At 44.2% G+C, this 14615-nt stretch overlaps 2 protein-coding genes across 2 annotated transcripts in view; both read right to left on the bottom strand.

The window, feature by feature from the left end:
* Positions 1 to 367: 367 nt before the first annotated feature.
* lipib (lipase, member Ib) lies at positions 368 to 9164 on the bottom strand. Its single transcript, XM_076291216.1, has 10 exons — positions 9093 to 9164; positions 7288 to 7667; positions 6589 to 6697; positions 5329 to 5430; positions 4730 to 4819; positions 4316 to 4483; positions 4130 to 4219; positions 2308 to 2416; positions 1932 to 2105; positions 368 to 514 (listed from the first exon to the last, which is right to left on the bottom strand). The coding sequence occupies exons 1-10, from the start codon at positions 9151 to 9153 to the stop codon at positions 427 to 429; spliced, it is 1371 nt and encodes a 456-aa protein (XP_076147331.1). The 5' UTR covers positions 9154 to 9164; the 3' UTR covers positions 368 to 426.
* A 4362-nt stretch (positions 9165 to 13526) lies between these two features.
* Positions 13527 to 14615, bottom strand: part of LOC143131577 (stomatin) — a 6559-nt gene continuing 5470 nt past the window's right edge. The window contains exon 7 of the mRNA XM_076291215.1: positions 13527 to 13875. Within this exon, the coding sequence (XP_076147330.1) occupies positions 13687 to 13875 (189 nt within the window). The 3' untranslated portion in view covers positions 13527 to 13686. The remainder of the gene's footprint in view (positions 13876 to 14615) is intronic.

Genomic DNA, 14615 nt, shown 5'->3' with positions numbered 1-14615 from the left:
TGAAGTAGGAAGCCATAAGATTTATTTTAAATAAAGTGCACTCGAGTTTATTTCAAATCGCTCACTGTGTGCGACAACCATACAGTGATGTTTGGTTCATCTTGTGACTTCTATTAGTCACACCTGATCTCTCCTTGCTCGATCCATTTACTGATAGAAAAAAAGGATTCAGTGGATATTGGCAGAAACATTAAGGCACAAAGAGGGGCTCCAAAGCAGACTTTGCTCAAAGACAGTCTTCAAAACCTCCCCCCCCCCCCAATAATAACCTTCAAAATATGCTGTGTAGTAGTTCTTTGGTTCTCAAGAGCCCGGGACAGCGTGACCCCAGAGTCTGGTCTGTCTGTGCTGATGCATGGAGAAAGGGTAACTGTGATTGTTGTCATGGCAGTGGTATGAACATGGCGGCGTTGGGCGGACAGCGCCTCACGCGTTGGACTCGTTGCAGGGGATGGTCCTGAAGGACACCTCCATGTTCTCCTCCATGACGATGTCATAGCGGCACATCAGCGCCCTGGGAAACAAAACACGAGATGTTGAGATGTGTGTTGTTGCCAAACATTTATCCAGCGTCTACCTTAAGCAACTCAACCCTAATGTTTAACATGCACGTGGACGCAGAGTGTAAGTCTCCCTGTCCTTTTCTCGTTGCATAATCTCACATAATTAAGTCTTAGCACACCTTCCTGCTTACTTACATAATTGGGTATTAACACTTAAGTATGTATAAGTAAGTATATATACTCTTTTGATCCAATGAGGGAAATTTGGTCTCTGCATTTATCCCAATCCGTGAATTAGTGAAACACACTCAGCACACACTAATCCTGACGCAGTGAGCTGCCTGCTACAACAGTGGCGCTCAGAGAGCAGTGAGGGGTTAGGTGCCTTGCTCAAAGAAAGGCACTTTAGCCATTCCTACTGGTCGGGGTTCGAACCGGCAACCTTCCGGTTACAAGTCCGAAGCGCTAACCAGTAGGCCACGGCTGCCCGTGTGCAAGAGGAACCATTCAAGTGTTGTGAGGTGGAGGTTGTGGATGTTTCAGAGAGCAAAGGGAAGAGCAGTAACCTGTCTGGCTGGTTGAGGGGTAAAGGGAAGAGCAGTAACCTGTCTGTCTGGTTGAGTGGGGGAGTAAAGTAGTGATGGGCAAATGAAGCTTTGGTGAACCACTAAACCACAGCAGTGTGAAGCTAGCAACGCTAATGAAAAAATCCAATATGGCTGCCACATGTAGATTTTTCAACATAAAAGTCCTTACCCAAACCAGTATATGTAACCAAAAATATTGGTTTGCTAAGGACTTTTATGTTGAAAAATGTATGTGTGGCGGCCATCTTTTTGCTTTTCAGCTAGTGTCGCTAGGTTCACACTGCTGTGGTTCAGTGGTTCACCAAAGCTTCATTTGCCCATCACTAGAGTAAAGGGAAGAACAGTAACCTGTCTGTCTGTCTGGTTGAGGGGTAAAGGAGGAGCAGTAACCTGTCTGTCTGGTTGAGGGGTAAAGGGAAGAGCAGTAACCTGTCTGTCTGGCTGGTTGAGGGGTAAAGGGAAGAGCAGTAACCTGTCTGTCTGGCTGGTTGAGGGGTAAAGGGAAGAACAGTAACCTGTCTGGCTGGTTGAGGGGTAAAGGAGGAGCAGTAACCTGTCTGTCTGGTTGAGGGGTAAAGGGAAGAGCAGTAACCTGTCTGTCTGGCTGGTTGAGGGGTAAAGGGAAGAACAGTAACCTGTCTGGCTGGTTGAGGGGTAAAGGGAAGAGCAGTAACCTGTCTGTCTGTCTGGTTGAGGGGTAAAGGGAAGAACAGTAACCTGTCTGGCTGGTTGAGGGGTAAAGGAGGAGCAGTAACCTGTCTGTCTGGCTGGTTGAGGGGTAAAGGGAAGAGCAGTAACCTGTCTGTCTGGCTGGTTGAGGGGTAAAGGGAAGAGCAGTAACCTGTCTGGCTGGTTGAGGGGAGTTATCCTGATGCGCAGCAGACGCAGTTTGTAACGCGGTCCGATCACATTCCCCGTGACGATCCGTAGAGAGATCTTCTGAATTGGGTACAGGTCCTCATCGAACTGAGCCAGCAGTCGGGTGGATGTGTACTGCTCAAATCTGTACAGCTTGCTGAGGAGGAGAGGAAGCAACAAAAGAATTGAACTCTCAAGTTACCTTGCCATCAGGACTGATAGGAATAACCACCCCAAGTTACCCTGCCATCAGGACTGATAGGAATAACCACCCCAAGTTACCCTGACCCCCCCCCCCCCCAATAATAACAGTAATTAATAAAAATGATGATGATGGTGGTTGTTATTCCAGCACTTACTTGTCCATCCTGGTTTCCATCACATTTTTCCCACTGTGCAGGCGGAGGATGACCACTCCCCAGCGCAGGTACTGGTTCCATGTGACGATATCCACCCTGTAGCTGGTCTCTGGCGCGATACAGAAGACAGTACAGATGATCAGCACATTTCCCTCAGAAGATATGGAGTCTGAGTTATTATGACCGCCGCGCAGCGAAGCGGCGGTCATATAGGTTTAGTCAGATTTTTTTTTTTTTTTTTCTTTCTTTCTTTTTTTTTTTCTTTTTCGCATGCCCAAATTTCCGTCAATGATTCCCGGGACACTGAAAGACCGGGGTACACGAAACTTGGTGGGCATGTAACCCCACATGGATAGCATGGAACCATCGTTTTTCGTTTTGATCTGTAGCCCCCCCGCTGGACTGGACCCCCGAAAGGAGGGTAGGGCAGACACAGTTTTCTGTGAATATCTCGAAAACCGTAGGGTTTAGGAGGACCATTTTTTTTTTGTATGTTGATCTCAAGAGGCCATGTCAACCCATTCCATAACCACTCATTTCATGTATAGCGCCACCTAGTTAAACACAAAAAAGTAAAAATGAGGTGTTGTAATCGCAGGTATCTGTGACCTAACATAGTCAAAACTGCACGAAATTGGAAGTGTAGGATCATTATGACACCCTCTGAATGCACGCCAAGTTTCGTGGAATTCCGTTCATGGGGGGCCACACAATAAATTAATTTATGTTACTATACACCAACTGGCCTGTAGGTGGCCGGAGACAGTTTTCTGTGAATATCTCGAGAACCGTAGGGCCTAGGAGGTCCACCTTTTTTATTTATGTTGGTCTTAAGGGGGCATGTCAACCCATCCCATTACCACTTATTTCATGTATAGTGCCACCTAGTTAAAAATTAAAAAGCAAAAAATGAGGTGTTTTCATCACAATATCTCTGGCTGACAAGGTCAAAACTACACGAAATTAAAAGTGTAGGATCATTATGACACCCTCCGAATGCATGCCAAGTTTTGTGTACTTTCGTTCATGGGGGGCCTTACAATAAAATAATTTATGTGTACATTTAGTGACATACACCAACAAGGATTCCCGGGACACTGAAAGACCGGGGTACACAAAACTTGGTGGGCATGTACCCCCACATGGATAGCATGGAACCGTCATTTTTCGTTTTGATCTGTAGCCCCCCCGATGGACTGGACCCCCCGAAAGGAGGGTAGGGCAGACACAGTTCTCTGTGAATATCTTGAGAACTGTAGGGCCTAGGATAACCATTTTTTTCCGATGTTTGCCTCCAGGGGTCATGTTAACCCATTTCATGTGCACACATGTGCACAAACAGATACACACACACACACATACATTCACAGTAATCATACGTATGACACATACTCACACAGTAGACATATGTACGCGTGCATGCACAGGCACATACACAGGCACACACACACACACACACACACACACACACACACTCACACACACACACACCCACACACATAACATAAACATAACACAAACAATCAAGAATTTCTCAGAATTATGAACAGGCAAGATGGAGGTGGGGTTGTATAAAATGACTTTTACATGTGAAATCTATGAACTAATCATGTTTTGGTACTTGTTGTCTAGCAGATACCAGTGAGAATTGAGTGTGGATAATGCAATTTAGTGAGACAGTTAGAATCATATAGGCCTTTCAGCGTGATTTCTTTTTGTGGAAAAAATGTGCTGGACTGGGCGGCGGTCATATTTTGTACCGCTCTGCGGTACATCTAGTTTACGCCATGTCCACTAGGGTGAGTAGGCTAACACAACTTACTGCTGTATGGAAGTTCGCTCGTGGTTGAAAAGAAGGCCCTGGTCTGTCCAAGCTTTAACAGATTGTCCCTCCAGGGACTCAGGTCGTAGCCTGGCGGAAAAAAAATAGATTTGCTTAAAGAAATTATATTAATTGAAGTTTTAAATCCAAAGAAAGCTAATCCACATTTCCATAATGTTCTCTCACCCAAAACTGGACAGGATGCGGGCTTAAAGGCTTCACATTGGAGGCACTGTCCATTCAGGAAGTCCGTGTGGGAGGAGCAGGGGTAGGCTGTGAGGTTGCAGGTGCGGTTGAGAGCGCACAGGTAGAGGAACACCGACCGCTGGTGGTCACACACAAAATAGGCCTTTCCTGAAAGGGAAGATGTGAGAGATGTGAGGTTTTTTTTTTTAACAGAAATTAGGGGGATTGAATCTGTTCTTTATTGCAATGTTATATATTCTAGGGTTCCATAGTCACATCCTGAAGGTGAAGTCCTTGGTTATTAGTTAGGGCTGATTAATGCAACCCTATACAGTATAAAAAGAATAATTTCTCCATCTATTAATATCATTGAATGTCAGGAAACCCAGCTTGGTATACGGGTGAGATTCTGACCTGAGAAGATGGTCTTGGGACATCCTGGTTGGTCTGCTCCGCCGTTGGCATAGAAGTCAATATGGCCATGAGCCCCCCTGAGACCGAAGCCTGCACATATAGTCACAGAGCACAGAACCATGAAGTCATGAGAGAAGGTGAAATGATATACACCACAAAACTGACAATTACAGATAAACGTCACAGCAGTAGAACACAAAAGCCTCTTTTCCTCATACCACAATAAGTAAAGTAACTAATGACATGATCATTCTGACATTTAGCTGTTTAGCTGACTTCCTTTGTCAATATCACTCAGAGTACAAGGAATATGTACATTTCATTAGCCTGAGCAATGTCAAAGCATTAAATAATCAATTTAAGACCATCGCTAAAGTATCAAGCAGCAAATTAAGACACAGAAAAAACTCTGAATGGTGCAACCAGAAACTATCCACAGTCAGAAAGGCATAATAATTATGGCTGCATAGTTATCATTTCTATGGGCTTACCAGAGAAAGAGTACATTTGGTTGAAGAAATTATATTCATCATAGATTTAAATCCAAAATCAAAATCTGATAGCTCATCCACATTTCCGTAACTCTCTTTTTTCCTTACCATCCATGTCGGTGTGCAGGACATCTACGAACTGAGCGTCAGTGGGATCCAGGCGCTCCTCAGGAGGCACTCCTGCAAACATGGGTCCTGCAGGGTCCAGACCTGCGAGAGGGGGACACAACGTTAGCACATCTGGGAGAACAGAGAAAGGATTGGGTTTAGAGTTATGTGGTTAAAAAAAACAAGAAAATTCAGATGAGACTGCAGCTGTATTCATGGCACCAGGACGTGCTACCCACATGTAGTGTCATGTAACAAGCCCAATTTCTCTGTCTCCCCTTATACAGCTAGCTGAACCCAGGCTAACTTGTTAGCAAAGTCTGGAAAGGAGCCCACTGACATCTGTCTCCGAATCACCAAAAACCCTGGAATATATTATTTCTTTGGAATTCAGTAAACACTTAAAACCTTTCTTGTCAGCAAGAAAGATGTTTTTTTTTTGCACTTTGTTTTAATGAGTTTAATGCACCAATTGAAGTGTAATGTCACTGCTGGTTATGCACCAATTGAAGTGTAATTTCACTGCTGGTTATGTCCCTAGAAGTTGCAAAAACGGCAAGTTCGTAAACGTGCGTCAATGGGAACCTTTCCAAACTGAAATTGGCTAACAAGTTTGTCTGGGTTCACCCAGGCTACTTCTTATACCCTCCACACACACACACACACACACAAACACACACACACACACACAGAGAAATCAGGAGATGTCACCCATAACAATGATCCATCCAACCAGTTATTTTGAACAGAGATAAGGATATTACAAACCCGTAGCCTCCCCTCCCCTCTTATGGCCAAGTTTGTGATGTGACCCCCCCTGGGGTCAGCACCATCAGACACTGTCCAACAAACATATTTCTCACTAACTACAAATATACTACTCACAACAAGGAAGGGAACTAATATTCTCACAGCATATTAAACTAAAACATTTCATTAAAAATATACCGCAGTTAGATTGTGCCAAAGTGGCAATTTTATCGCTTTACAACCTTCTGTAAGGCTAAAATATGTGACTTTGACACAACAGAATATTTAGTCATTTCTGACGGCCATATGAAATAACATTAGATATTACAAATTTTAACACAGATAAAACTAATTAAAAATGTCCCATTGACACTGGGAAACATCTATAGCTTTCAATTTATTGTCAAATGTACAAACCAAGTATCAGTAAACTGCCCCCCCACCCCACATAGGATATGCCCCCAGCAGGATCTCTCTCTCTGCCCCTCCCTCTCTCTCTCTCTCTCTCACCTGTGATTCTGCCGACCTTTCCTCCCAGCATGGCCCCAATGAACCCTGCCACATGTGCTCCTAGGCTGACCCCAATCAGGTGGACAGAGTCCAGGGATGCTCCCTCCTCCTGAAACACAAAGATGAGCTCAGAGTTATGAGCGCCATTTCTCAATCACCACTCAGGCCAGAACACTGTGGTGAAGTCTGGCAGTGTCACGCCGACACCCACATTACCCAGAATGCCTGCCGGCAGTGATTTGAAGATGTTGAATAGTAATTTAATCATGCCTGATTAGAGCAATACGTTTAACTAAGCGCTGGTCACGTTCATGGGTTTTAACAACACGTGTGTGATAAGCAGACGTGAAAAGGTTACTGCTAAAGATGCCCTTAGGAAGATACATCTTCTACACTCGACTTTACGGTAAACTCTTCCACACTAGACTTTACGGTACACTCTTCTACACTAGACTTTACAGTACACTCTTCCATACTCAACTTTACAGTACACTCTTCTACACTCGACATTATAGTACACTCTTCTACACTCGACTTTATAGTACACTCTTCTACACTCAACTTTATAGTACACTCATCTCAGGATCTCAGGTCATTTTTATACATGTTTTAATGTATATGAAATGAAATCTATAAGGGCAAAATTAAGCTTTTAAGAACCATAAAAAAAAAATTCATGGGGTGCGTGCTGCAGCTCACCTGCATTCTTTGTATGAAACCTGTGATGTTGGCCGCTGTCCTGCGTGTGTTGGTGACCGCTGTGAAGTAGTTCAGGTTAGCAGCCCCACGGTTCCAGTCTACCACCACGATGTTCATGTCCTCCTGCCTGGCCAGCAGGTGCACTAAGTGGTTGATCCAGATAGGCGGCGCCCCCGTGGGCCTGTAGCCATGGATGACGAAGGCCGTGGAGCGGGACAGGTTGAAGAGCGGCTGGGCAGTGAAGCAATGATGGGACAGCTCCTGGCCACACTCCAAGTTGGCTCGGGTGTAGAGCAGCAGCCTTACGTACAGGTTGGTCCCGATGAACGAATCGTGGAAGTCCAGGTCAGTGAAGTTGTCACATTCTCTGTCCTGACCTGCTGAGAGAGGAGAGGAAGCAGCTGTGTTGGTCTGAGCTGTTTAAAACCTCTTTTCACTACTGACATCGAAACCTCTCTCTTCACTACTGACATCGAAACCTCTCTCTTCACTACTGACATCGGAGCTGTTTAAAACCTCTCTTTTCTCTTTTCAATGCTGACATCGGAGCTGTTTAAAACCTCTCTTTTCACTACTGACATCTGAGCTGTTTAAAACCTCTCTTTTCTCTTTTCAATGCTGACATCTATGGAGTTGCTGTGTTGTTGTGCGTGTGTAGTTGAGAGTTATTTGAAGAAGGGGCATAATTACCCCTGCTATTTAGGCTGTAGCAGTGGCTCTAACCAGCACATATGGAGTTGACTTGTAAGATGTCTGGCTACTTTTAAAGTCAGTTTCGCTCTCATTGCATCTCATTCTCCCTATGCTTTTCCGCAGTCCAGCTAAAGAGATTGATACCTGGTGATGTAGTGGTCAACTAGGGTTTTAGCGACCCAGTTCTCTTACGTCTAGTCTTTCTGATCCTCCTAAGCTGACGGCACCACTGAGCTCTCACACATGATCATCACCATCATCATCATCATCATCATCACATCGTCTCGCTCTTCATATTTCCTCCGCTCTCCTTTCCCCTCCGTAACTGAGATATCTTTATCTCTGACCACCTGAACTTCTGACATCCCCGCTAGCGGCCCAGGGTGTCGTGCACACACACACACACACACACACACACACACACACAAACACACACACACACACTCCCCGGGGCTTTAGAGGTGATCTGTGGTCTGTGATTAGCGTGGACAGTTCAGGCACAATTGGATCAAGCTGCTATAAAAAAGCAGATCATCCTACTTCTCGCTTGGCACATCCTCATGTTCCCAACACCACAGCTCCCTCCCAGCCCGGGGCAGCAGGGGCCGATTATGGCTATCGTTTACAAACACACGGGGGGGTTAAAGGGGGGAGTGTTGGCGCTCGTCTTCATCCCTCTTCCCCCAGCTCAGTCTTGTGCTTGTGTCTGCAGGGCCCACCTGTGGTGCTGCTCATTCATGAGAGACGGCAGGTCTGCGACAGGTCATTCTGAGGTGTTGCTGGACTGACCAGGGCAGGTGATCATCAAGCATGTCTGAACAGAGCAGGGTGCTTTTGTTTGTTCCTCTACTTATGAAGACCGCAGGCAAATAGATTTCAACTGAGATATCTAAGAGAGGTCCTATTAACCTTTCTGCTTCAGAGTTAGTTTATGCTCAGCATATTAATCAATTTTTGTCAGTAAGAAGACATGCACTATGAACTGTATGAACACTGTTGGACACTGTATCTCAGGACAAACAAGATCATATCTGATTAGACTTCACTAATTTACTATGACTCATAACAACAATAACAACAATAACATCGTGTCAACAAGAGGCCAGACCTACCTCTGCAGAGCATCAAGGTGCCCACCAGACACAAGACCTGCAGAGCGAGTATCCTCATCATAGCCGACGGAGCGGACTGGACAGAGCAAGGGCGAGAGAGGTCGAGAAGGGCAGAGATCGGAACCGACGAGGAACTACGAGAGGACTCACGAAGTCTGAGGAACAACGGAGGAGTGGACACAGAGAAGTATAGAGAAGAGGAGGAGGAGGAGGGAGAGTGGGAGGAGACTAAGAGATCAGTGGAGTCTCAGAATTCTCTGGCAACGTCTGGAGAACTGGAGAAAGGCTGTGTCCACTACGGAGGTTGACACAATCAAGCTGCTACAACAAGAAATGTTAAATATAAAAGCAGAAAGTAAATATTGAACGTAATTACTTTCAGATGACTTCAGATGATGTCAAGCAAAGAAATAAATAAAGTGAGGGATGTTATTAGAGTCCCCCCAAGACCACAGGATTTGAATAAAACCCACCATCTTTTACCACCAATCATCTCCTAAAATACCTCCCACACCCTCCCCTCTCCCCTTCCTACCGTAGTCTGCATGGCACCCTCTCCGTACCGCTCCAATTTCTTACATTAGACCACTAACTTACTATGACCGACTCCCAAAGTGTGTGTGTGTGTACATCAGCCGCTGTTGCCTCCAACCTTAGGTAGGTCACCAACCACAGGGTGGTTCCTCTACAGCCAGCCCGCAGCCACACCAGCGAGGTTATTAATAGAGCCCCAGCACAGGCTGAGCACAAGCTGCGGTTAGCCAGAGAGCCCTGCTGCTGCCTGCAGCCCCTTACATCTCTATGACTTACGCATGGCGCGCAGGATCACTCACATCTCTATGACTTACGCATGGCGCGCAGGATCACTCACATCTCTATGACTTACGCATGGCGCGCAGGATCAAGGGGCTCAAACGCTGTGTTAGGACATGCAGCGGCGTGACAGGAGATCAGAGAGAGAGAGAGAGAGAGAGAGTACGCACACGAGAGAGGGTGCCGCGATTAAAGAAATTAAGCAGGACTGATTAAGCAGGAACTATATGATTACACAAATGTACTTAATCCATTATGCAAATGTGTCTGGGGTCATGTGGAAAAAAGCTACCAATATTAGCTGAGACAGGTGTCAATCATCCAATGTCAGATATATTAGAGTAGGAGAGAACGGGGTAAGTAGGAGAGAACGGGGTAAGTTGAGCATGGGGGTCAGATGAGCCACCACTTTTTTCTAAGAAACTGTAAACAAATGTTATCATATGATGGCATTTTAAGGAAGAGGGAATCATCCTTTATATAAGTATAATTATATATACTTTTTTGATCCCGTGAGGGAAATTTGGTCTCTGCATTTAACCCAATCGGTGAATTAGTGAAACACAAACAGCACACACTGAGGTGAAGCACACACTAATCCCGGCGCAGTGAGCTGCCTGCTTTAACGGCGGCGCTCGGGGAGCAGTGAGGGGTTAGGTGCCTTGCTCAAGGGCACTTCAGCCGCAGCCCACTGGTCGGGGCTCGAACCGGCAACCCTCCAGTTACAAGTCCAGAGTGCTAACCAGTGGGCCACTCTGTGGAAAGGTACAGCACAAAAATGTTGCTCTCCAAGAGGATTCCCTTTATGTCCAGAGTTAGAGAAAACGTGAACAGAACAACGTTCTGATGCATTACACCTCAATTGGTGCCCTTTTAAGCCATGATGTGAGGGCTAAACAAAATGATGAATGTTATCTTAGCTTGTTGTGAGGCGCATTGTCTTTCAAAATGGTGGTTGTGGGGTAAGATAGGCCACCAGGGCTGGGGTAAGTTGAGCCAGCTAACTAGTACTTGTATTGCATCTGTACAATCTTTAAGTTTTCCTTGTTTTTGTGACCTCATTTTATATGGTTCCTTAGTGTTACTAAGAGTTAAAGAGACTAGGCAGCAAATTAATCAAGTGAATTAAATGGACTAATTCAAAGGTAAACAAGCAACAAAATATGTTATAGGCCTAAACCTGTCTTGGCCAATCTTCAGTTGAATGTTGGTGTTTTTTACTGTTTTTCAGTAAAAAAATTCAGTTATTATTTGAAGAAAATAAAAATGTTTTACCTGAAATCTTGTTTTGGCCCAATTTACCCCACACCTATAAGCATATCTCTTTACTCTTATACGTTATCAGAGTTGTTGGTTACAGAAGTTGTAGAACACTTTAAGTTTTTGTTTGGTGTGAAGGTCACAAAACAAAAGCTCTGTGACTCATTAGAAATATGAAGAATGTAAAAATGGCTCATCTTACCCCATTCTGCCCTACAGGAAACCTTTGGGACAGATTTTGTGCAATTTCATGACATCATCTGTGGCCATAATACATTTCGTGAGACCAAAGAGAGAGGTCTGTCCAGTAGGGTCTGCAATATACTGTGTGGTCTGTACTGTAAGAAGCTTGAGGGAAGCATTGCATCACATGCTCAGTAAAGTCACAGTGGTGAGCCTCTTGTGACTGTAGGAGGTTAAGGTTCAATACTGAGCTGAACGAGGTGTGATGCTCTCCAGGTCTCCTGCAACAGAGCCATGATAACCTATATGGACACTACCTGTCCAGGCCTGCAACAGAGCCCTGATAACCTATATGGACACATCTCTCAGCCTGTTAATCCACGTAGGTGAAGAGGCCAGACCAGGGTCAGCTCCAGTGTTTCATGTAAGCTTCCATACTAAGCCTCACTGGGCTAATCAGGGTGTTATTAACACTCTTTGCTTTCCAATTATACCGTCAGCAGTCACTGCTCAAAATATACGAAGCATTTGGTATCGTTCAGAAATGGAATGGTATTGTCTGCAGATCATCAGCAGTACGTTATTCATAACCCTAATGCATTAAAGCAACACCAAAGAACTTTTCCTCTGTCGCACGCACTATTTGTTTATCCAGCACCGGCTTTGGAAATAACGATGTCCACAGACAAGGTAGAATATGTTGCATGATTTTATGAAAGTACGATGTATTGCGACATCAGATGCAAGTCAAATTTGTAGTTTCTTATGTCTCATTACATCGAACTACAGATCCGCTACCCGATCTGGCAAACTTACATAGTGCGGTTATAGTCGATGAGGGCCGCGAAGCGAATGCAGAAGTGCCGTTCACCCTGTTACAAGTTGATGAACCACTGAAACGATTTTGGAAACATTATTTTAAGGTACAAAAAACTCTTTGGTGTTGCTTTAATACAGATAAAAGATAAAACATGCATAAAAAATACATATGCATAAATACAGTATTTTCACATGCAAGTATTGAAAATTGCAGTAACAGCATTGCTTTGTAAGCGATTTTGTGGGGGCTTACTGACCATGTAGTTACATTGCATGACCTCGGCTGGCCTTGCTGATTTGAAAGAGTTTAGAGGGGTAGATTACGTGTTTCCACAAACCCATCTCCGCTGATAACCTTAATCAAACGGAGGAGAGCCGATTATAAGGATGATGCCTTTGCTATTTGGTCTTCCCCATTGGCAGGAAGCCACACATAAGTGTGGATTTGGACCAAGTCAATAGGACATGTAATCTACATGGCTAAGAGTGAGACAGTAAGATGATGGATTTTAGATTTTATTTGTAGATGATGGCACAAGACTGTTATAGAAATCGGACTGTACTTCTGTAGAATATATTCCCATGGAAGATTCTCTCAGATGATTCTGTGTACATAGGCAACACTTTTAACACTGAAGTTTATTTCATAAATCTGCATTAGCAGTTCCCCTAAAGAGATAAAGCACAGACACCCGACATTATCCAGTATCATGGGAGGGAAGGACATGACCAAACTTCATATTAAAAGCAAGATTCAGCAGGTAGCCAATACACAAAAGGGTTTCTCATTTCTCAGGAAATGACAAGCTTAAACCACCTTTTAAGATTTGGGACAGAAAGTACAGATGCTAGACACCCGCATTGCGGCTCAGAAGTTGAGTGACTAAGATGTTTTTGGGGCGTTTGTTTTATCACTCTCTCCCTTTGAGTCCCACAATCACACCCACAACTCTTGTTGCGGCCTATTGCACCATGGATATAACTTCATTGTGGGCCAAATGATGGTGGCATTAACTAATACAGTTTTTATGTTTATTTGGCCTTTATTTAACCAGGTGAAACCCATTGAGACGTTCAGCCTCTTTTGTTTCAGCCTCTTGTTGTGTTGAAAAGAGACAGTGTGCACAGTCTCAGGTTAGTGTGTGGATGATGAAATCTCCAACACAGTCTCAGGTTAGTGTGTGGATGATGGTGGTTATGGGAAATCTCCAGTACAGTCTCAGGTTGGTGTGTGGATGATGGTGGTTATGAAATCTCCAACACAGTCTCAAGTTAGTATGTGGATGATGGTGGTTATGGGAAATCTCCAGAACCTTCTCTTTATTCGTCATTGTGTGGGACTTCACTTCACCACACACATAAAACAAATACAACATCATGTCTGCGGTTACAGCTGTTATTTATCAGCAAGAGAATGATTCCATTTCTTTACAAATAAACACCTAACATATTCTCATCTAATTCATCAATGTGTGGGACTATGTCTCTTCTGACATTAATTAAAAAGATATCTGGGTTATCATTTCCTCATGAAGGTCCCTATCATGTCCAGGGGAATGGGGAAGATGACCGTGGAGTTCTTCTCGCCAGCGATCTCCGACAGCGTCTGCAGGTAGCGCAGCTGCAGGGCGGCGGGCGACTCGGACATCACCTCCGCCGCCTCCTTCAGGGCCCTAGAGGCGTTCATCTCGCCCTCGGCCGCAATAACCTGCAGCAAGACGTTTACATTTACACATTTACAGCAACCTGCAGCAAGACGTTTACATTTACACATATACAGCAACCTGCAGCAAGACGTTTACATTTACACATATACAGCAACCTGAAGCAAGACGTTTACATTTACACATTTACAAAAATCTGCAGCAAGACGTTTACATTTACACATTTACAACAATCTGCAGCAAGACGTTTACATTTACACATTTACAACAACCTGCAGCAAGACGTTTACATTTACACATATACAGTACAACAACCTGCAGCAAGACGTTTACATTTACACATATACAACAACCTGCAGCAAGACGTTTACATTTACACATTTACAACAACCTGCAGCAAGACGTTTACATTTACACATTTACAACAATCTGCAGCAAGACGTTTACATTTACACATATACAGCAACCTGCAGCAAGACGTTTACATTTACACATATACAACAACCTGCAGCAAGACGTTTACATTTACACATATACAACAACCTGCAGCAAGACGTTTACATTTACACATTTACAGTACAACAACCTGCAGCAAGACGTCTACATTTACACATTTACAACAACCTGCAGCAAGACGTTTACATTTACACATATACAACAACCTGCAGCAAGACGTTTACATTTACACATTTACAACAACCTGCAGCAAGACATTTACATTTACACATATACAACAACCTGCAGCAAGACGTTTACATTTACACATTTACAGTACAACAACCTG

The sequence above is a fragment of the Alosa pseudoharengus genome, unplaced genomic scaffold, assembly GCF_046254945.1.
Source record: "Alosa pseudoharengus isolate Yale_2024_CS ecotype anadromous, Long Island Sound unplaced genomic scaffold, YU_APseudo_1.1 YU_APseudo_1.1_scf_18, whole genome shotgun sequence".
NCBI lineage: Eukaryota > Metazoa > Chordata > Actinopteri > Clupeiformes > Clupeidae > Alosa > Alosa pseudoharengus.
This window is presented reverse-complemented; position numbering and strand designations above follow the sequence as displayed.

Excerpts from the sequence above, each read along its gene's own strand:
- lipib (XM_076291216.1), bottom strand. The coding sequence starts at position 9,153 with ATGATGAGGATACTCGCTCTGCAGGTCTTGTGTCTGGTGGGCACCTTG. Across the intron at positions 5,431-6,588 it reads AAAGGTCGGCAGAATCACAG|GTCTGGACCCTGCAGGACCC; the intron begins GTGAGAGAGAGA and ends CCCCTCTCGCAG. Across the intron at positions 4,484-4,729 it reads TCCCAAGACCATCTTCTCAG|GAAAGGCCTATTTTGTGTGT; the intron begins GTCAGAATCTCA and ends CTTCCCTTTCAG.